General features: G+C 46.9%; 1 protein-coding gene across 4 annotated transcripts in view; it reads left to right on the plus strand.

Annotated features, from left to right (window-relative positions):
• Window positions 1-23,095, plus strand: part of Grip163 (gamma-tubulin complex component 6) — a 525,896-nt gene that overhangs the window by 208,664 nt on the left and 294,137 nt on the right. For all 4 annotated transcript variants that reach the window (XM_075670058.1, XM_075670059.1, XM_075670060.1 and 1 more), the window contains exon 10: window positions 1,065-1,221. In XM_075670058.1, the coding sequence (XP_075526173.1) occupies window positions 1,065-1,221 (157 nt within the window). The remainder of the gene's footprint in view (window positions 1-1,064; window positions 1,222-23,095) is intronic.

Raw genomic sequence — 23,095 nt, forward strand, 5'->3', positions numbered from 1 at the left:
CAGCAAGGAAACTTCCGTTCACGCCAAGAAGGCTGCCCGTAGCACATCTCGACCCTGCGCTACAGATCAGTACAAGGCAGTTTACAACAGCGTGGGGTTTCTTCCTACTCTTCTTCTCTGCAGAGGTAATGACAATCTGCAGTAATGCAAACAGATATGCTTGGATGCATAATCTTGTGGTTGCCCAGCTGCGCTCAGAGCGATTGGTCCTGGAAGAGGTGCATGACTAGACGAACTGGTCAAGTATGTTCCTTAGACTTCTCATTGGACCATCCTCAGAAGATGCTGAAAAGACAGAACTGCAAAATGTGTTAGAAGGACCTCAAAGTTGGAACAAAAACCAGACGCTTTGTTGGAAAAGTGTGGAGTGCACCTATGCTTCACAAAATCCAGGAACTGCTTCACCACATGGCATGAGCGATGAACTGGTCTTAGTTTCTCTTTTTGTATCTGAAGAACAGCAGTGTACTGGGCATTTATTTTTTCAGGCACTACTCCTGTGCTATTTATCTTTGAAATGTATATTCTAAATTTCATTTGATATTAATGTTTGTAGATATTATGTTCTTTTATTGTTGTTTTTATAAACTGGCAGAAATGATAGCACTTTCTGGAATTTCTTGCTTTACCTTATAATTTTTTTGAGCAACGTATGTTTTTGGAAAAAGGATTTTATTATGCACAATATGCTATGCTGCAATGTATGCTGGAATATTATTTGTAGTGGTAAATAATTTGTTTTTGAGACCTATAAAAAATGACCATTTTCTCGCGGTAACAAAAGAGTTAAAGTGGTCAGTAAAGTGGTCATAATAAAGTGGTCCTTGATTGTCTCAAATAAGGTGGGTAGGCCATTGGGATAGTGCAGGTTGACTATGATTGTTTATGCCACGACAAGCTTGTCTCCTGCGAATGTCACATGTAGCTTTCCCTCATAACCTTGGCTCACTTCTTGTGCAAGATGGCAGATCTTTGAGCAACTCTGCTTTTGTAGAGAGCATATACAGTAACTCTAGCCAGTACAATACACACCAACCTGCTACAAATTATTAAAAATTGTTCAGGTGCTGCACAAGTTCAGCATCCAAGACGGGACGCGACTGAAAGGCATATCGTCTGAAGCCCTTGCTGCATCACTTCAATGCTTCCTGGAATGTGGCAGGGACATCCGCTTTCTGGAAGACGTCGTCTCCAGCAATCTATCTGGGAACATCAAGCCTCGTGAGTCCTCATTTTTGTTCATTCACAGCAGTGACTCTTATGCACAAGAGGCTGCACATGTTGGCACCCATGCAAAGGTACATTGTGTTACATTCTCCTGCTGCAGAACTTCATTGAATAGATAGCTTTGAGCAGGCATGCCTTACTGCAACCATAGAATGAAACATTAGCCAGGGGCTGCAAACAAAAATGAGCTTTAATTCGACTCCATCAAGCGCTCAGTCGCCGCTTTCCAAAGTAATCTCCGTTGGGAATGGGGTGCAGACCACTTTTGTAGGTTTATTGGGGGGAGATTGTGAAATGATGTGCGCAGGTGCATCTGATTACAGATCCCCAGACATGTTTATAAATCGGGCATAGTGTGGGTTTCTGCAAGCTTTACACAACTCCTCTGGTACAGATAAAAGCAGTACATAAAAATTGTTTACAGCTAATGTTGCAACGCGGACTCTGTTGCTTTGTTTCAATTGGGGGCTAGTGCTAGTTTTGCTCTTTTGTGTTGCGCATTTGTGGTGCTCCGTGCTTGCCACGTATTGAGAGTTGTCTGAATTAGCCAATGTGTGGCCAAATACATCTCAAATAATGAGAGTTTGATGCTGTTAAACAATGATATGCCTGCCGGGACCGAAATATGAGTCTGATATATCAAATTTTCTTAATGAATGAGCGTCAAATTTATGAGGTATTACTGTATTCATAAATAAATAGTCGGTACTTAATAAATAGTCTAAAGAGAACCATAGCTCATCCCCACTCCACATCACATGCAAAAGGGTGTCGCGGTGGGTTCACTGACTCACCAGCAAAGCGTAGGGACGACTCCAACTATGGTACCAATGAAGGGAGTTTATTTTCTCATGCATACAGTTGCAATTGAAACACGATACTTAGAGTATGTGGCTGCTGGCATGCACAAAAAGTGTCTCTTTTATAGTGCTTTTTGTATCTTTTATTGTAAAAGCGTATTTTTCTATCACATGACAGCAAAAGCCTTTGTGATGCATGGTGATTGCATTAGGTCCCTCAGCAATCACTCAGTGCTCACTGGTGGCATACAAAGCACCGGTCGCCATGCGGTCCTAGTATTGTGGTTCAATCGTCGAGCACTCACTGTACAACAGGCATTAGGGTGGCTGGGAATGGATGCTGCTGGAGAGGGCTAGAGGGACCACTTCTTGGGCACTGTTTGGATGCACAGTGTAGCAAGAGCTGCGCAAGCTGGCAGCATTGTTCGCATTTACTTTGCGTCGCCTGCAGCAGGGCACGGTGGCATGTTTGGTTTATTTCTTACTAATAGGTTTATCAAAGTAGGGTTGGAGCAAATGCTACGTGCGAAGACTTGCGAGGACATTTGCTGGTACCAGCATTTTCACACGACACAGCTGGGCAAATAAAGCGGGGAAGCTGCTGCGATGGGTGCCTTCTGCCCCATATCACGCATCCCTCGTGCCTTTTGTTGTTTATGCGGGATCTAACAACCGGAAATCGCGTCATACAGTCGCAAACACCAAACGTTGTTGCCGAAAGATCATGTTTTCCGGGAACATATTAACCAGAAAAAAGAAAGCATAGCTGTATTGGACCCTTAGCAACTTCAGTGATGCTACCTCTGCGCCAATTGCGCCGAGCTGTGCCGACAGCCAAACCCCGCTACATCCTGCTACATTTTCCCATAATATGAGAAATCTGCACCCGCCCTGTGCCTGAGGGGTGGTTCGGGCTTTCGAAAACGGAACTAAGTCCTCGAGAGTCGTTTCTCCGCACCGTCGAAAGCGGCATAGCCTGGACCAGCAGCTGCATTATCTCTCCGGCGGACCAAGCCAAGCATCCCCAGTTAAACCTGGATTGTACCTTTCTTTCTTTCTTTCTTTCTTTCTTTCTTTCTTTCTTTCTTTCTTTCTTTCTTTCTTTCTTTATTGACACTGTCAGCCCTTTCTTTAGGGCCATTGCAGGAGTGGAGAAAAAATAAATAAAACAAGCAATGTCAACACATCTCATGTCAACACATCTAATTCAGGCAGGGCGTACAATACATCTGAATACAACGTACAAAAAAGAAATTGCAGTGCATATACATTGTAATAAAGCAAGCAGAAAAACCAACCAATATCCCTTGAGGCATGTAAGATAAGAACAACATACACAGATAATAACAAAATCATAAAATCAGATGATTCACAAAGTCTGTTGTACCATTGTTTCTTGCGTGGGCTGTTGTCTATTTTCAATGCCTTCTGCCCTGCTGCGTACGGGTTGCTTAAGCGATGCTGCAGCGTCGACTTTCAGACGGCAGCGAGCGATTGCAATAGTTCCCAGCCATACCCCCATTTTTTTGTGTATGACCAATGCAAATCAGATGACCCAAGTTTCCGATGCTGTATGGTGTTTTGCTCTAATTTTTGAACATATTGCTATGGACCAGTATTCCCGATGCCCAATGACAAAGAGGCCAGTGGTGCGAAGACGAGGACAACTATTAGTGGCTAGTGTGGGCTGTTGCCTTTTTGGCCAAGTGCTGCGTATTTATCTATAAATAGACTTGCATATAGCATTGCATCAGCATCTTCCCACGTAACATATTTGGTGGAGGTTGTGGGGATCGCACGTGCATCCCGATATCTCCGGAGCGGCCATGCGGTTATCACGCGATAATCACGTGCTCGCTCGCGGAGGGTAGCGGGGAGAGGGCACCTTCGCCGCTCCCGCTGCTCCGCGCGCCTGGCCGCGACGCTGCAGCCAAGGCACCCCGTTCCCTCCTTTCCCTTTCTTGGAACCGGGGAGACTCCCTCTCCGCCGCTCGGGGAGAAGCGCTATTCCCCCGATGCACCGTTGTCTTTCGGCTGAGGAGCTTGCGACTGGCCGCATCTGAATTTAGCCGCTGAGACCGCCGCACGCCGTCCCCCTGCTGCGCTTGGCCTTTGTGAGTGACTGACCGCCCCAGGGCCCGAGCGCGGATCCACTCTGGGTGAGCTGAACTCTTATCAGCCTCTTTTGTGGTTCCCACATTGTGCGGTTTATTTCGCCCCAGACGTGCGGAACGCTCCGCCTCTGTGGTTTTGTGTTGTATTTGTATGTGTGGTTTGCTGTTGTTGTCCAGTTGGTATACATGTACTCTAAGGTGAATAAACACCTTAGGTCGAGACTCACCCTGTCCCCCCTGGCCTGAACCCGCCGTGGTCGCAACTCACTGCAATGCGCGGGTTAGGGGTCACAGCTCTGACTGTTAGGGCTGCTGCGAAAGTGCTAGCGAGCGACTGCCGCTCCGCCGGCGCTGTGCGATCCAGAGAAGAGTCAGGTGCGCACGCGCGAACTTGAGTAATACCCCTATAAGCTGAACATTCTTTGTACGTCATCACAGAGCTTTGTAGTGGACGGCACGTTGAGCCTTCTTTCATGGCTCCCGGAGACGACAGCTCAACTCATCTGGCTCCAACACCTGCTGCCACTCCGATGGCCTACATCGCACTCTCCGCTCCACATGATCCTGGTGTATTCCCTGAAAAAGATAGGGAAGACGTTGAGGACTCGATCATCCTGTACGAATGCGTCAGCGCCAGTAACAGGTGGGACCCTACTGTCATGCTCACCAACATAGTATTTTACCTCTGTGGGACACCTTGAGTATGGTTTAAGACACATGAAGACGAGCTCACCAGTTGGGATAGGCTTAAACAAACGCTGCGAGACTTGTTCAGCAAACCTTATGGTCACCAACTTGCTGCAAAGAAGGCGTTATCCAGCTGAGTGCAGATGTCAACAGAGCCTTACGTCACGTACATTCAAGACATCTTGGCTCTGTGCTGCAAAGTTGATGCACAAATGAGTGAGCCAGACAAGGTTTCCTACATTCTGAAACGTATTGGCAATGACGCCTTCAACTCGCTGGTCTTCAACAATGTGGCGACGGTGGATGCAGTTATCAAAGAGTGCCGCCACCTGAAACTCGCAACAAGCTGACGTATCGACCAACAGTTTGCACGCCTACCAAACACCACGGCAACATCTTTCTGTGCCGACACTCACCGTTCCAACAACACTGGCAATGTTACATGGATCTTCCGACGAGAGATTGAGGCTGCCTATCCAGCTGCCTTCAAGTCCAGCTCCCTCAACACACCTGTGGTCATGGTTTCCCTAATTCAGGCAGTTGTACGCCAAGAGTTTGCCAACATGAGCCTTCACTCTGTCTGTTTGGCCTATCGCCCTAACACCCATTCGGATTCTTCGATTCCGCCCCATCCTACATCGTATTATTCACCATGTTTCCACAACCCACCTAAATGGCGCACTGCTGTCAAAAAGCCCATTTGTTTTCACTGCCATCGAATCGGGCACATTTCTCACCACTGTCGCATCGCTGGACTTCTCCAGCCCAGACCACCTCTACTGGCTTCTCTCGTCTAAGCGGATCTTCTCATGCCTATGCCACACGGGCTAATAATGCCGCCACTGAACCTCCTGCACAGAACCGCCCCTATTCTCATTCATTTTCGCCCCAACACCGACAGTCTCGCTCGCCCCAGCCTCGTCGCTCATATTCCCCAACTCCCTATGGACGCTCGCAGCCAGAGAACTAGACCATGCAGAGCCTCAAGGTGACGCTGCATTGCCCCCTATCATGCCAAATCTTCTACTGATGCTGCCCACTCATATGAACCTTCTTGACATGTCAGTCGACAGTGTTCCTGTATCTGCTCTTATAGACACTGGTGCGCATTTATCTGTCATAAGCACTGACCTTCGTAAGCACCTGAAGAAAATAATCGCACCTGCCCCGATGCCTCTTGTCTGCATCACCATCAGGTGAACAGCTCCCATAATTGGTATGTGTGCCACCTGAGTCTCCTTCGCCGATCGCTCAACTGTTGTTCTCTCCACCGTCATTGCCCACTACCCTCACGACATTATTCTTGGCCTGGACCTCCTTTCCGCTCCTGTTCTGATAGACTGTTCAGCCCATACTCTCCACCTTGACCTGCCTCTTCTGAACCCCGCTGAACCACCCCCCAGTCACCTAAGTTTCGTAGACTTCATTCGCTTGCCACCTTCGGCACTTACTTATGTTGACTTTGTGTCATCCCCACCTGTGCACGACGGTTACTACATTGCGACTCCCATGCAAGATGTTCTCTTTGCACACAGTATCATGGTACCTCGTACAGTTATCTATCGCGACCAACTGAGTCTGCCTCCCAATTGTCAATTTTGGCTTGATGACACATGTGCTGCCATGCGGTATGTCTTTGGCCTGGCTTTGCTTCTTTGAGGATCACACAGTAGCAGCTATTGTAGTAGATGACAGTTCAACCGACCCTACTCTACCATTGCAGTCTGCAACTTGTACTATCGCCAACTTACAGAGAATGATAGCGCCCGACTTGCCGTTCGAGCATGCTGATGAGCTCTACTGCATTATGTTTTTATACCACAATATTTTTTACCTTAATGATCGTACTTTGGCTTGAACCACAGCTGTTAGACATCGCATAAACACCGGCGATGTCCCTTATATTCATTGCGGCCTGTACCGAGTATTGCCTACTGAGCGTCAAGTTATCCACGAAGAAGTTCACGAAATGCTTGCGAAGAACATTATTGAACCAGCGTGTAATCCTTGAACTTCACCTGTTGTCCTGGTGAAAAAGAAAGATGGCTCATCACGATTTTGCATCGATTATCGGCACCTTATAACAGAGTTACAAACAAGGATGTGTATTCCATACCTTACATTGCTGATGCCCTTGACTGCCTCCACTGTGTTCGCTATTTCTCTTCTATTGACCTTTGCTCTGGCTACTGGCAGGTTGCCTTTGTTACCCCCGACAACTTTATCAGGTCAAAGTGATACCGTTCGATCTATGTAATGCTCTGGCCACATTTGAGCGCATGATGGACTCCCTTCTTCATGGTTTCAAATGGTCCGTATGCCTGTGCTACTTAGACACATTCTTCTCCCCCACATTCGCCCCGCACCTCAAGCACCTCTGAGCAGTCCTAGACGTTTTTTGTCGAGCCGGTCTGCAGCAAAACGTATCAAAGTGCCACTTTGGCCATTGCCAGATTACTGTGTTTAGACAGCTCGTTGATGCGAGCGAAGTGCAACCGGACCCAGGCAAAATCCACGCTGTTACGCACTTTCCTGTGCCGAAATGTGTCAAGGATGTCCGCAACTTTATTTTTCTATGCTCATACTTTCGCCATTTTGTGAAAAATTTCGCGGCCATCGCACAACCTCCTAGTGATCTTTTGAAAAAAGGACGCCCTTTTCAATTGGGGCAATAATGAGGCCTCAACATTCTCACATTTAATCGACCTTCTCACAAAGCCGCCCGTTCTGGCCCATTTTGATCCTTCTGCCTCTACCGAAGTGCATACCAATGCCAACGGCCATGGAATTGGCACAGTACTAGCAAATGTCAGTGCGGCAAAGATCGTGTTATCACTTGCGCCAGCAGGCTCCTTTCAACCTCCGAAAGCAACTATTCCATCACTGAGCATGACTGTCTGGCCCTAGTCTGGGCTGTTGCGAAGTTCCGCCCGTAGTTATATGACCGACCCTTTTCAGTCGTTACAGACCACCACACGCTTTGCTGGTTGTTCTCGCATGAAAGATCCTACAGGACAACTTGGTTGCTGGGCATTACGCCTGCAAGAATATTCATATTCTGCCATATGTGCATCTGGCAGTCTCCACAAGGATGCTGATTGCCTGTCCCGCTACACGGTCGGCCATCCTACAACGCCGACAGCAGCACCGCCAACGGCATTTTCTCTGTGTCCGCCTTCGCTAACATCGCCGATAAGCAGTACCGGGACCCATCGCTGCGAGCGCTCATTGAGCCTCTGCACTCTTCACCTATTGATGCCTCTGTTCTCCATTATGCCCTCCAGGGCAGCATTCTGTACCAAATGGATTTCCTCCCTGACGGATCTGATTATGTCGTTTTAGATGCCTAAGCATCTACAGATGCCTACCGCTATAGATGCCTAAGCATCTACAGCGGACTGTGCTCTTGAGCTATATGATGGACCCACTGCGGGAGACCTTTGGGTATCTCGCACGTACGACCGCGTTCGCCACCACTTCTATTGGCCCAGTCTAGCTCGCTGCGTCTGACGCTATGTTGCTGCCTGTGATTCCTGCCAGCATCGGACGCCTTAGGTGTTGCTTGGCAGTCATCTCCAGCCAGTCACCGCCCCCGTGGAACCATTCTTCCGTTTCGAATTAGATCTCCTCGGTTCCTTTACAACGTTACCCTCTCGCAACAAATGGGTAGCCGTTACAACTGATTACACCACCCAATACGCCATCATTCGGGCTCTCCCGACCAGTCGTGCCACTGACGTCGCAGACTTTCTCTTGCATGACATGATCTTGCTTCATGGCACCCTGCAACAGCTGCTTACTGACTGTGGTTGTAACTTTTTGTCGAAAGTTATTGCAGACATTGTATTGTTACGCTAAAGCTACAGGAAGAACAGAGGAAAAGGAGAACGAAGTACGCTTGTCTTTGCAGTGGCTCGGTGTTGGCGCGGCCCCTTTTCATCTATTCATCTTTAAATATCTTTGTTACCCCATAATAACAGTTACATTGGAGGTGCGGTGTAAAACAACAGCGCCCCCGAAGAACGACTACAAACCACCCGCAGAAGTGCAATTTGTGGAGCTGCACCGAAGTTGCTGAATTGCAGGTCTGCCACCACAGATGGCTTTCGATGGCGACAACCCGCCACCTTCTTCCAGCTACCCATAGCAGCCCTACATCGAACTATGAGCCTTCGACGGAAAAGCCGGAGAAGACGTGGACGGGTGCCTAAGCTTTTACCAACGTGCCAATCGGTTCAATGGCTTGAATGCCACTCAGCTTAACAAGCATTGCCTTCTTCCTCAAGGTAACCTCGTCTGTGTGGCATGAAAACCATGAAGAAAGCATGACGACATGGGAAAAGTCTGCAGACAAAATTAGAAAGTGCTTTGGAGATCCAGCAGCTAAAAAGAAGCGTGCAGAGCAAACCCTAATGCAGCGAGCCCAAGTTCCCGGCGAAACCTGCATGACGTACATAGAGGAAGTGCTGAAGTTGTGCAAGGCCCTGGACCCTCAAATGACAGAAGAGGACAAAGTTGGTCATCTTTTAAAAAGGATCGCTGAGGACTTGTACCAGTTCCTCATCAGAAAAGGCAGTCTGGACTCCGTAAGTGACGTCATTTGGCACTCCCGCACATTTGAAGAGCTTGAAAGCTCGGCGTATCACACCTAAGTTCGGTCGTCTGGCCAGTGTAGCTAACGTCGCCAGTGTTGACGTGGTCCCAGCTCCATCCAACCTTGCGTCAGTTATTCTGCAAGTGGTGCGTGAAGAGCTTGACCGACGTGAGGCGGCTTCCCTCTCGACTCCACGGGCACGAGAGCCTTTTTCTCACTGCAACTTCGGTGAGATGTCCATCACCGCCGTCTCCATAGATGCCTACAACTTCACTCCTTGTTCAAAAGCGCCAAACCCTACTATGAACGCGCATCCCAGTTATTAGCTCCACGATGGTTACTCCCCCAGACCACCTGCAGTTTCTCAAGAGTGAGATGGCCATGCCAGTTATCCTGCTACTGACAATTTCAGTGCGTCCTGTGAACGCCCCATCTGCTTCCAATGTGGTATTCGTGGTCACGTCACCAGATTTTGTCCTCATCGCTGTCGCACGTCACCAATGTCCTACGAGCGACTGCACACTTTTTATCAGTGTAGCAATTGGCACGGTGACAGGACATGCTGGCCTTCTAACTGTGATAGTAGGGCAAACCAACAGGCGAATTACCGTAGTGACTCACCAGCTTATGTGTGGAGATTGATGACGATGCCTTCACGCCAGCGTTGGTCTCCATCTCCGCGAGGACGTCTCACATCACCGCCGCCAGGAAACTATGCGGCGCAACCAATGGAGGTGAAGTCGCCAGTCCTTATCAGCTACATGCCCCTATGCCTCCGCCAGTCACTATGTGTCGCAACAAGATTCGTGTTTTAGCGGACAATGTTGCTACGTTGGCCTTAGTGGACACAGGAGCGAGTGTCTCCGTCATCAGCCTGGATTTCAAAACACGACTAGGCCATAAGGTGATGTTTCGCTGGGATAACGCTAATGCATTTCATGCTGTGAGTGGAGAGTTGCTCCGACCTATTAGGCTGTGCACCGTGAATGTTTATTTCTCCGATGGCGTGTATCAAGCCAAAATTTCAGTGCTTGCTCAATCCACTTGCAACATAATTCCTGGCCTCGATTTCCTACAATGGTGCGATGTCACTGTTGACTGCGGTACTAGCGACCTTTGCCTGTCTCCTCTTGCTGACCAACCTGCTACCTGTTCACACGCTCTCGCCGTAATTGAAGATGCTGTCTTACCGGCACATTCCTTATCCAGAGTCCGAGTTGCTGCGTGCGGTGTTGAGGCAGATACATTTCATGCAATTGTTAAGCCTGTGCCTTTGATGGTTGTGAAGAAAAGTGTGCTCATACCTCGATGTATCCTCTCTATGGCCTGTGGAACAACTACACTGTGAGTGTCAAATTTAGCCTCCCAGTCTGTTGTGCTACGCAGCTGTATGTGACTTGCTTCTTTTGCAGTGGATACCAGTCTCAACATAGGTGCTTTAAATGATGACACGTTACACGAATCCTGAGAGTACGGGGCTGACCAGGTGTCTCTGAAGGCTCGTCACCTTTTTTAAAAATGATCAACAAGTTACTGTCTTTAGAGAAGCTTCAAGCCTTGGTCAGAGTCCTTAGCAAGCATGCGTCATTATTTGATTTTGCACAGAACGCTAACAAAGTTCACATTCTAACTACGCGGGCTTGCCACAGGATCGACACGGGGTCCGCGCATCCCATCAGGCAGAAGCCCTACCGCATGTCCGTGTCAGAACGCAAGATCATCGCTCAAAAGGTCGACGACATGCTAGCCAAGGGCGTCATTCAAGATTCCTCTAGCCCTTGGGCTGCGCCGGTCATCCTCGTGAAAAAGAAACTTGGGTCCTGGAGGTTTTTTGTCGACTACCAGCATCTCAATTCTGTGACGAAAAAGGATGCGTATCCACTTCCTCGGATCTATGACATTATCGACTGCCTTCATTCCGCATCCTACTTTTCATCTGTGGACCTCCGATTGGGTCATTGGCAGATACCCATGCATTCATCTGACAAGGAGAAAACTACTTTTGTGACCCCAGACAGCTTGTTTGAATTCAACGTCGTGCCGTTTGGTTTGTGCAATGCGCCTGCAACATTTGAAAGGTTTATGGGCACGGTACTGTGCGGCCTGAAATGGGAGGTTTGTTTGTGTTATCTAGACGGCGTCTTCATTTTTGGCCGCACTTTTGCAGAGCACAACCATCGACTGGACGTTTTTCTGACTTGCCTTCAACAAGCTGCCCTTATCCTCAACTCTAAGAAATGTCACTTCGGCCAACAAGAGGCACTTGGCCAGCAAGAGGCGCAACTTGAACATCTAGTAGACAAGCAGGGGGTGCGACCGGACCCACAGGAGGTCGCTGCAGTTGGCGGCTTTAAACAACCGCAGTCACAACGCAGGCTGAGGAGCTTCTTGGGTCTTTGTTCGTACTTCCGACGTTTTGTGCCCAACTTTGCCGATACTGCCTACTCTCTGACTTCATTGCTACGCAATGATAACCCTTTCACCTGGACAGCAGATTGCGATTCCTCGTTTCATCAACTGAAGTTCCTGCTCTCTTCCAGACCCATACTTCGCCATTTTGACCCCTCTGCCACAACAGAATTGCACACTGATGCGAGTGGAATCGGCCTTGGCATTGTCCTCGTCCAGTGTTTTGGTGACACCAAGCATGCCATTGCCTATGCCAGCCGTTTGTTGAGCAAGGCCGAACAGAATTACACCGTCACTGAGCAAGAGTGTCTCGCTGTCGTCTTTGCAGTCCAGAAGTTCTGCCCATATCTCTACGGGCACTGCTTCACGATCGTTACTGATCGCCATTCACTATGTTGGTTGGTTGGTCTCCGTGACCCATCTGGCAGGCAGCCTTGCTCAATGGGCACTACGTTTACAGAAATTTGACTTTGCAGTCCGTTACAATAGTGACCGACATCATGCGGACGCGGACTGTCTTTTGAGGCTCCCTTTACCAACAAGTGCATGTGACGCCGACAATTTCGATGAGTTTCTGGCACTTTGGTTTTCCACTGTGTGGTTTTCCAGTGTCTGTCATTTCATCTGTCTGTGAAACATTGCTTCAAAAATGAATACGGGGAAGGAAGCGCCCAACTAAGGATCGCAACAAAAGACTTGTACATGTAATCCCATACCTCCATAAAGTTTCACATAATTTGAAGAAGGTGGCAAACTGACACAAATTCAGTCTAATTCTTTTCAGCAACTTGCAAATTGTCAGCAGTGTGTAACCTTCAAAACAAGAAGCACCAGGAACGCATGCATGTCATGCTAATCACTGGACCAATTACACCGAATGCACTTCAGATGTTGTGTATCAAATACCCTTAGATTGTGGATGCATTTATATCGGACAAATCGGCCAGTGCTTCAATGACAGGGCTAGACAGCACAACAATGATGTTTGAAAAGGATATGGCAGTCACTTGGCCGAGCAGTGCAAAAAGTGCGCATGCACACCCATGTTTGGTGAAACAACCTCCTTGAGGAAAGAGAACACAAAAACAGAACGAGAAATAGTTGAGGCGTATTTTATAAGGAAAGCAGGTGACAAGTGCATCAGCTGTCCGTCTTTGGTTTTGCAAGAAAAAGAAGTCACATTTCTTTCGAGATACCTAGGCACTTGAACTGATTGACCATACAATTGTGCGTATGATCTGATTCATTTCAATCTTTTGTGTGTATGATGATGAGTGCATGATGTACCTGATGCAGAGAGCATAAATAGATGACCATTTCTATTAAATGCCAGTTGGAAGTAGCGACAGCCCTGTCGTATGTGCTCCTTCATCTTCATCTTTAGCGCTTTTTTATGAAAACTGTCGTGACGTACAGTTTTCACTTGGCACGCTCGTGCTCCTGTGGTCACCGTCTCGTCATGTGGGAATGTTAGAGGAGCTTCTTTCCCAGTACACGGGTGTAGTATCTTCGATGGGGCGACCGGACGCGGGACCTACGGCCTGGCGCAAAGCGGCGCAATAAAAGAGCTGGTCTGCTCGAGTTGGGGACCAGATAAAGAATGACTTTATTCCAGTGAGGGGAAACACAGCAGGTATACTTACAGCGTTTGGCGCTAAGTGGCGCCTTGATGTAACGATTTGAAACCGAAACGGGAAGCCAACACAGGATATCACATCACCTCTCCCTTGAGAGAAAAATGCGCCACTCGCTCTCCTCGCAACAAAAGCAAGAGTCATGAGTTACTACAGAAGAACTCAGAAGTGTAAGCATTACACAATGAAGATTTTCCATTCTAAGTTTTGGACATGTTATCATTTATCATTATACAATGAATAGGATTTTCTACTAGTATCAGTTATTTACATGCATCATCTACACATTATATTTGGCGTTGGCCAAATGAAAAAATAACTGCAGTGGAAATGCTGCTCACTACATGCCATGTTATTTAGCTTGAAATGAGTTGACTAGAGATCACATGTGAGCAGTGTAAGACAACTGCTGGTGATAACATCTTTATACAGTAGAAAATTCAGGTACTATCGTGAGCAATATAAGCGGGAACACGCGAACGCGTGGCAAATAGCCTCAAAACCGAGTTTGAGCAATACGCGGATGGCACTGTCGAAAGCAGAGGGGAGAGGGGGACTCTCTTCCACCAACTGTTTGCACTCCCACAGCGTCTGCGTTTGTCGAAAACGGCAGCTTACGGTATTTCGCTGGCCGCCGATAGCTGATAAGACTGTTACATGCACAGTAACTTGCAGCGAGTCATTTTTTTTCGTCACACTTTCTTTTTCTTTTCTTTTTTGAGAGAGCGCAGCTCTTAGGCGCCTGTTCCTGCGCTTAGCTTATTTCAGATGTACCCCCACAGGACCTGATGTATATCTTATGGAGCGCATCGTGTCACGTGTTCCGGACAGATAGCCAGATGCACAGATTTCCCAGGGAAGTAGCTCTCAAATGTTTACTCGTCGAAATAGTGCGGCCATTGGCCACGCTACGTTACACAAAGTTATCAGTAACTGCAATATCAAACAGCTTTATCAATGTGCACTGTTGATGCGAAGTTCCGCACTTTGTATAAAGAGACACATGGGGGGAATTGCCAACAGTTATTAGAACAGCATCCTCCTTTCCACTTTGTTTCCGACGGGGGCTGCCACATATCGACCATAGCAGGGTTCGAGGCTATGTGACACGCGCTCCTGTTTTCCCGCTCATATTGCTCAGCATAGTACATGTGCCTATCACAGACTTTTTTTTTTTTTCTAAGCAGACATCTTTGGTAGAAGAGATGTGAGGTATACTTTCTGTGAGGATACCATCGACTCGACAAGTTTTTTTTTATGATATTCCCACCACTAGAATCAACTGCTTAAGCTGCAAGTGACACACAGTATAGCAGTAAATGCAGAATAACTTGGAGACGTACGTATTGCACCTTTATGCTGCCAGAAATCCCCCCTTTTGAAGGATACAACTTGTGTGTTATTTACCTAACAAACATGAAAGGAGAGACATTTTTGGCATAAGAGCCGAATTTGCATGGGAGGGTTGAAACCTCTGTAGGCAATAAACCAAAGCAGAAAGCTACTTGGAAACATAATCTTTAAACCGTACCAAAGGTTGTCTATGATGTGTAGACCTACAGAGGACTGGTTCTAGTTGTAGAGTAGGATCAGAGGAATTGTTACTCGCACAAGAACTGAAATGTATGTCGGTGTCCTGAGTGCCTTCGGGAGCTGTCTTGGGAAAGAGTGTCATATGGAAGTTCAGGAGACGTTTCTTCCATGGGGTGAACCTGGTGTGCGGGTGAAACAGGTGGTCGTAATGAAGTGGATGCAGCATGAAAACGGGTACCAGTAGGAACTGTAAAAAAAGGTGTAAAACTATCATCAAAGGATGTGTCGGCATTGAACTTTTTCCTTTCATTTGTCGTTTCATCCTGACGTACCGTGTACTTCACCAGTTTAGAAGCATTCCAATGCTTACCATTTTCAAGCTGGAAAGTACTTTGACCTACTTTACAATAAATCTTGAACAGACCAGAGTATTTAGTACTAGATTTCCATGAGGTACTACATATTTTAACAAGATCGCCTGGCGTAAACTGAGGAAATTTGGTTGCACGACGACGATCTACATACTTTCTGGTATTTTCCTGTTTTTGACATGCTCTACACTGCACTTTCCGATGCAACTTCGGAGAAGCAAATTCTTGATGAATTGGAGGCATGTTTGCAACGTCAAGTTAAGTCCCCGGTTGGCGACTATGGAGCAGCATAGCTGGTGACACACCAGTAGTCATATGTGGAGTAAGCCCATAAGACTGCAAATCTGAAGTTTCTTTGTTCCAGAGTAACAATCTGTATGAACTCTTTGAGGACCTGGTTACATCTTTCTACCTGACCATTGGCCTGTGGGCAGTAAAGAGAAGACAAGAAATGCTTACTGCTTCTCTCTTTCAGGAAGTTTTGAAATTCTGCAGCAACAAACTGTGGTCCATTGTTAGACACTATAGCATCAGGAAATCCTTGTCTACTGAAAATGGAAATAAAACTGTGCATGATGGCTTCGAATGTGACTGAAGGCATAAAAGCAACTTCAGGCCACTTGGAATCACCGCATGCTGCGCCAGGTGACGCCTGTGACCTATGAAATTGCTTTGGTCAGTTCTGTCTCACCCTCTACCCTAGCCTCCAGTGATGTTGTGCACTTCTATAGGCTCACTGCCTACTACACTGCTTCCAAGCCCCGCCCCTAAGTTGCTCCTGGACAGCGCTTTCGCTGCGGGGGCAGAGCTATGTAGCAGTATTCCCGATATCCAATGATGAAGAGGCCAGAGGTGCAAAGACGACGACGACGATGATTAGCTGCTAGCACAGGCTGTTGTTCTTTTGGCCAAGTGCAGCGCATTTATCTGTAAATATACTTATATATAGCGTCACATCTGTGTCTTTCTACGTAACAATATTGTGCAAGATGTCACGTAAATGACGATCATGAACAAACTGGCTGCCATTAAAGTCGTCACCTATCCCCTACTTTTGTTGGTGAGGTGATTTCATGGGTTTAGGAATGCCATTTGGCCGCTACTAAGATTTCGGTTGACTCGGCACCAAACAGCGGCTCGCACCACAGGATAGTGAAGAAACGGTGCAGGTTAGGCCTAGCTGCACCGCGTGGCCATGACGAAAGTGCGTTGCCAGCTGGTAATTGCGGCAAGGTGGTCGCCATTATGTTCGGACCAGTAAACCGCCTCAGCGATTGGGTGTGAGATCGCGGACTAGAGTGGCGCACGGAAGGCGCTATTGGGCCTGAGGGCGATGTGCCGGCAACTATACCGCTAATGCTTTTTGTTCGTTGTACACGCAGAACGGGGAAACCTCGTGTGTAGGCAGAAAACTACCAGCTGAATTCGGGCATAAGAGCCTAAACTAACAGCATTGCACGGTGAAAGGTCATGCGCGCACATCTGCACTTCGCGACTACATGCGACGCACATCGAGCGAAAGCAAAATGCCTCCACTGTCACGACCGTCAGGGTATATTAAATAGATGGTATATTAGTGAAGCATATAGCACTGGGCATTAGTAAATATTTTGTAGCGCTGGAATTGAAAAAAGCATCAAAATAATTTTAATGCAAAATCTTTTTTTTTTGTTGTTTTTTGCACTGACCAATTATTCGGCCCTATTTTTGCAAAAGAAGTCCACAATAATACGGCGGCGGCTGCCTTTACCATGGAGTTCGACACTCAGTACACTAATTTTCACATTCAGAGGTGAAAGTCTCGACATAAGGATGAACCCACCATGTGATGTAGGTGAATATGTAGCACGCTAGCCTAGAAGCCTGGCAGAGTTGATAGCTGCGCTACAGCCCTTCCAGCATGACATTACCCCAAAATAATCTACGTAAAAAAGGCGGAGACACAAGCCCCCCACTTATGAATGCAAAATTATCTTACTGAATGTCTAATTTGGTGATGAATATTTCCGAACGGAAGTGTTCTTGAATAATCAAACAAAATGATATTGTCTTAGAATTGATCACTCAAGTTTTGAATTAAAACAGATGTGCTTCAAATCGCGAAACAGAAATGAAAAAATAAAAAAAGACATTTTCGTTTGTCAGTTCTACTTGTTCGCAAAAATTGTGCCTACCAAAGCACAAAAGCGACCTATGCAAGCAAATATTCACTTAGCTGGCATTAAATTTATCAGTATTACTGATATTTCAACTTTAGACGACATTTCGTATTTACTCGCATAATGAACACACTCGCGTAATGATTGCACCCCTGAATTTTGTCGTCAAAGTTCTTTTTTTTTTCTCGTGTAATGATCGCACCCCGAACTTGCCGAAGCAATATGTCGTGTGCCAAGTCTAGCTAATAATGATCGCACTTACCATCTGTCGAATGCTACTTGAACAACTCTTCAAGACAAACCAAGCGGTCTGCACGCACCAGACATTCTTAAGCAGATGCCCCATTTCATTCCTTTCATCACTTTCCACACTTACATGACAAAAAAAAAAGCTACAACCAAACTCGCCTTTATTATGTGTAGGCTTTATAATGGTTGTGGTCAACACCAACAAAAAAGGCGCCTTTTGATTCTTCTCGTCTGCACTCGTGGGCACGCAACAAATTGCGAGCGGCAATGATAGCAGCCACGTCTACACTGATACGTTAGAAGTGTACCCCATTCAAACGCCGACGCTTGTAACACAGCTAAGATATTCGCCCACCCTTAGCGGAAACCTGCCGCATTAGGATAGTAGTGAAGACAAATGCCGCAGTTTCCGCAGCATGCCCACCATGTTTTCCTATGTCACTGGCAGCTAAGCACGCCCATCTGTTTGTGTCCCTTCAAAGTGTACATGGCTACGTTATTGCCGCAAACTTGCCAATATTAACAATATTATTCATTACTGCTATGGAAGAAACTGTTTCAATGCATGTAATGTACTCACGAGAAGAAAAAAATTGCGTTTAGCGTGTTCGGCTTGCTTTGCTGGCCGCCATTTTTTTTTGTGTGTTCCACACTACATACAGCGGCAGCCACCTATTTGTTGACCTGTTGTCATCTCGCAGTGAACGCGGGATCTCGCAGCCATAGAGTTTCTCACCATAACACCTAGAGGGAAATCTGGCGCCACCATCTATGGGAGGTTCTTAAGGGGCGCCATGCCATCATGAGAATGATGGTATATGTGTCTGCAAGGCTCGTGTTGGCTGGTGTTGTAAGAGGCTTCGTCTAGAACGTGGATATGGTTACACAAATAACACATTCCTAAAGTAAAATCTTCATCAAATGTTTCCATTCACGCATATTACATCTTTACTCACCTACAATGCATGACCAACCGAAGAAAAGCAAGAACAGACGGCAAACTGTTTCAAAGCAAGCGCGAATCTTGTCATCTGTCCTCCAACTTTAGCACCCCGCTGATACTTTTTCATATCATATAATTGTATATGCAATAACAAGTTCTCGTAGTTAACCAAAACATGTTTTTGTGTAATAATAAAGCTAAAACAGCTTTTTACGCGGTTTTAGTAGAAAATGAATCGTTGTGACAGACGGAACGGTGCTTGCCTGGCTCTCCGAGAACGATGCCCAATCCGAAGTCACAATATACTGGCATTCCCATGCATACCACAGTGAAGCAGCGCTAGATTTCCCTCTAGGTATGTCACGGATCTCCTCCGGAGAACACTCTGGCCGAAAGAATGGACTAGGCGAAAGGCGTACCCACACAGACGCGCATTTAATACAACCCACGTGAAACGAACAGCAGCACACAAACCTAACAAAACTAACACACACGGTACAAAAACTATCAGTACACACGAACCGGTAACACTGCCACTAGCGTTCTATTGAGAGTGGTTGGCGTTCGTGCTCACGTCTGGTTCGGTGCGTATGTGGCGTGGTGTGGGTCCCGTAGCCGGCGTCGGAGTGGCGTTCGACGTTCGAGGACTGGCGTCGTTGGTTGCGTCGTACACGCTCCCGGTCCGAGCGCCTGTGGAGGTGTGGCCGATGATGTTGGCGTTGGGGCACCACCCGGAAGGGTGGCAACAGCGGTAGAGACACCCCTGGCCGTAGCAGGTGGTGGCGTCCTCCGTGGACTCCCCGGAACGGGCTCAGGAACGGCAGGAAGTCTGCGGTGCAAAGCCGTAGAACGCGAGCTCACCGGAGCACTAGCCGGCGTCGCTCTCTTCCGGTCGAACCGTCCCTCACCCGCCGAGTCTCCGCTGCTTTCTTCTCCCCCTGTGTCTCGTCCTTCCTCGCCCTTTTATAGCCTTCTTGTTAGTCCACGTAATCCTCTTCGTCTTCTTCTCTTCTCCACCAATCGTCGCTCTCCATCTCACCGGATACTTCTCCACCAATCATCTCTTGTCACCTCACTGGAAACTTCTTCTTTATCTTCTTTCGTCTTCGGTTAATCCACGTCATTCTTAACGCCATCCTCGTCGTCTTCTTGAAACCTTTCTTCGATCGTCTACCATTTTATTTCATCTTCCCTCTTATATGTGACAAGGTAATATGGTGAGAAACACTATGCTCGCAGCAAACACGAGATGAAAAAAAAAATTTTTCTGTTCGCGGGAAATTTAACCCGCGTAATGATCGCACCCCTGAATCTGCATAAATTTTTTTGACAAGAAAGTACGATCATTATGCGAGTAAATATAGTAATATGGGGAGTTTGCAATTGCCTTTATTAATTATGCTCCAAAATTTCAGTTTACTGCTCCAAAACACATTTCTGGCTGCTCCAAAGCTGCTCTGAAATGAAATGGGCCAGTAGCATCACTGGAACTTGCAACCGGCTGAACATCAGTGCATGTAGTTGCTTAAGTGCAGCCTGCCACAAATTGACAAGCCAGTAAAAATGATGTAAAGAGGGTCTTTTGTTGTGTTATTTGTGCATGTCAATAAATAGCATGGATTTCATGTTTGTGATTACTCTCATTATTTGCTGAAGTTATTTGCTCATTATTTGCTGAATCAATAAACAGTGTTTATTCCACTTGACAAATACTGCTACTCTTTGTCGCGACATCGTACCTAAACTGCCCCTCCCCCCACCCCGGGGTCTCTTGGGTCAGCCCTTAAAGGGACACTAAAGGGAAATACTAAGTCAAACTAAAGTGATAGATTAGGGCTCGAGAATCTCTAAGGCATCAATATTATCGCGAACAGGGCCTTAATAATCGAGATATGGAGGTAAATGCAGGACATGATTAGAGATTCCCCCGGGACATTCAAGCACTTGCCCAATGACGAAAGCACTCCTTAGTTAAATTCTGTCACTAGTACTCAACTACTCCTTGCAAAAAAATATCCTCGTATTGTATTATAATATGAAATAAAATGCTACTTGTCTAGTTCCATTTCATGCTTAGAAAGAAGAGCTCATTGAATTTACAGTTGACAATGATGCGGGTGGTCGAAAGGTCTGCGCCGTCCATGCTTTCATTCTGCGCCACCCATGCTTTCATGTTTCGGTACTTTCCTGATCGCATAGTCCTGCACTGGTTTTGCTGGCTCGCAAAACTCGAACAAACTGCAAGTAGCACAGAATTCAACTTTCATGTGAGGTCTACAGTAAAACTTAGTGCTGGGCTAATTGGTGATGCATTCTTTAAAACTGATGGTAGCGCTAAAAAGGACGGACACACGATGAAAAGACGACACAAAGTCTAGAGGTCTACAGCACTTGACCAAAAAGAAGCTGCAGCGGCGAATCCGCCGCTCCGTCTTGGCTCAGTGCCGCCGTCTGTCCGGCGCTGTTTTACTCACTGGTGGCAGCAAAGGGTGGCAATGGCGAATGCAACGTCACCGTTCCCCCGGTTGGGTGGCGGGAGATTTGAATTTAAAAAAGGTATTCGGACCCTTCAGATACAATTTTCTCGTAAGCTTAGTATTTCAAGGCACGAAACAAGTGTTGCGAGGTTTCTGGAATGGTATTTAAACAGTCCACATTGACTTAGTATTTTCCTTCAGTGTCTCTTTAGGGGTCCCTGACACACCCATAGTTAAAACAACTGATCTAGCTCAATCACTGGAATAATTATAAAACACCATGTACATCATTTTTAATAATTACAGCCACACAGCTTATGTGTCATTCAGTATGAAAATATCTCTGCAGCTTCCTTTGTTCTCTAATCGTTGCACATACCTGGCACTGCTTTGCAAGGTCTATTTCCACAATTCGTACCTGCGTGCCAGCATTATAGTTGTGCTCATTGATTGTTGTAACCAGGTTGTGATTTTATTATCTCGCACAGGAGCCTGGTATCAGTGTTTCATTCCATGACAACACTGAAACCACCTTCCCAACATATTGGCCTATATTTTCTGCCCGTGCTTGGCATGTCCTTACTATCATGGGTTTTGAGCTGATTGGGGACGCTCGACTCTCTCACATCCACTGATGTCATTTTCCCTGCATGGTTCTTGCACCTTCTGTAATCCGAGTTCCCCTGTAGCTGTGTGCTGCCAGTAGCCAGTGTAGTTGGGCAGTAGTATGAAAGATACCACTAGTGTTCTGATGCTAGTCCTTCCTGATAGCATGGATACTCACGTGCAGAGGGAACGGGCCTTCTTCTTCTTGGCTTCAGGTCAGTGATGTGCATTGAAGTCTCAAGCAAGGGTGTCTACCAACCGGGAAAACCGGGAATACCGGGAATTCTCCGGAATTTTGAGTAGTCAGGAAAAACTCGGGGCAAACTCAGGGAATTTGTGCCTCTGTCAGGGAAAATTAGCTGTAATTTTATTGAAAGGGTTAAAAGTTGCGGTAATGCTGGCTCGAGTAACAGGCAAGAATCGTGATAAATCGTCTTTGACATCCTATCGTCCGCTGGAGGAGTTGCCAGTGTACAGTCGATGTCCGACTTTCCAGATTCCCAATAATTTGGACAGCTTCGTGGCACCACCACATACCCCACAGAGTAAAAGTATCAGAACCTCTGAAATTTTGGATGCAAGAACTCTTCGCCGTGCGATTTTCCGGACATGTTGCCATGACCGCAGGTCCGAAACGGCATTAATCAAAGGCACCACAGCTGCCATTTCAATTACCTCGCTGCCTCAAACTGGCGCTCTCGCACTTAGATGGCACGCTGGCAGCCGTAGCCACCACTGCGGCAACACTAGGCCTGGCTGCTTCGACATTCGCTGTGAAGCTTCTTACCATTGGGGGCCGTGTTTTTTAGTGAAAGAATTCGCTGCTGTCAGCAATGGAACGGACTCCGTCTTTGCGGTCCTCACGATTGGCTTAGAAACTTGGAAAACACGGTGCGTTGCATAATGCTGGTTCCTGAAAGTCAGCTTCGCCTCTGTACAGAAATGTATGGTGAAGCTTACGCAAAAGTATTGCAGTGAAACATACCAAGCGTGAGAAGGGACCACGGAACACAGTATGTATTCCTTAATTATACACGCAGGCACCCGGTATTTCCTGTCACAGTACGAGCATCGATATGCCTAATATGTGTACCGACAGGCCTTCAGAACATTTTCGAACGTGCCTGTGGCGGTTTGAGCCCCTATGGGCAGTAAATGAGACGGATTTATTTTTTTCCAACTGGCCGATTTTTCGGACGTTTTCGTGGCCCCTAGGGAGTTTGAAAAATCGGTCGTGGACTGTGCAACTGACCAAGATGCTTCAGATGGTCCTTGGGGCGAACGAGTGGCGG

This window comes from Dermacentor variabilis, chromosome 9, assembly GCF_050947875.1.
Source record: "Dermacentor variabilis isolate Ectoservices chromosome 9, ASM5094787v1, whole genome shotgun sequence".
NCBI classification, from domain to species: Eukaryota; Metazoa; Arthropoda; class Arachnida; order Ixodida; family Ixodidae; genus Dermacentor; species Dermacentor variabilis.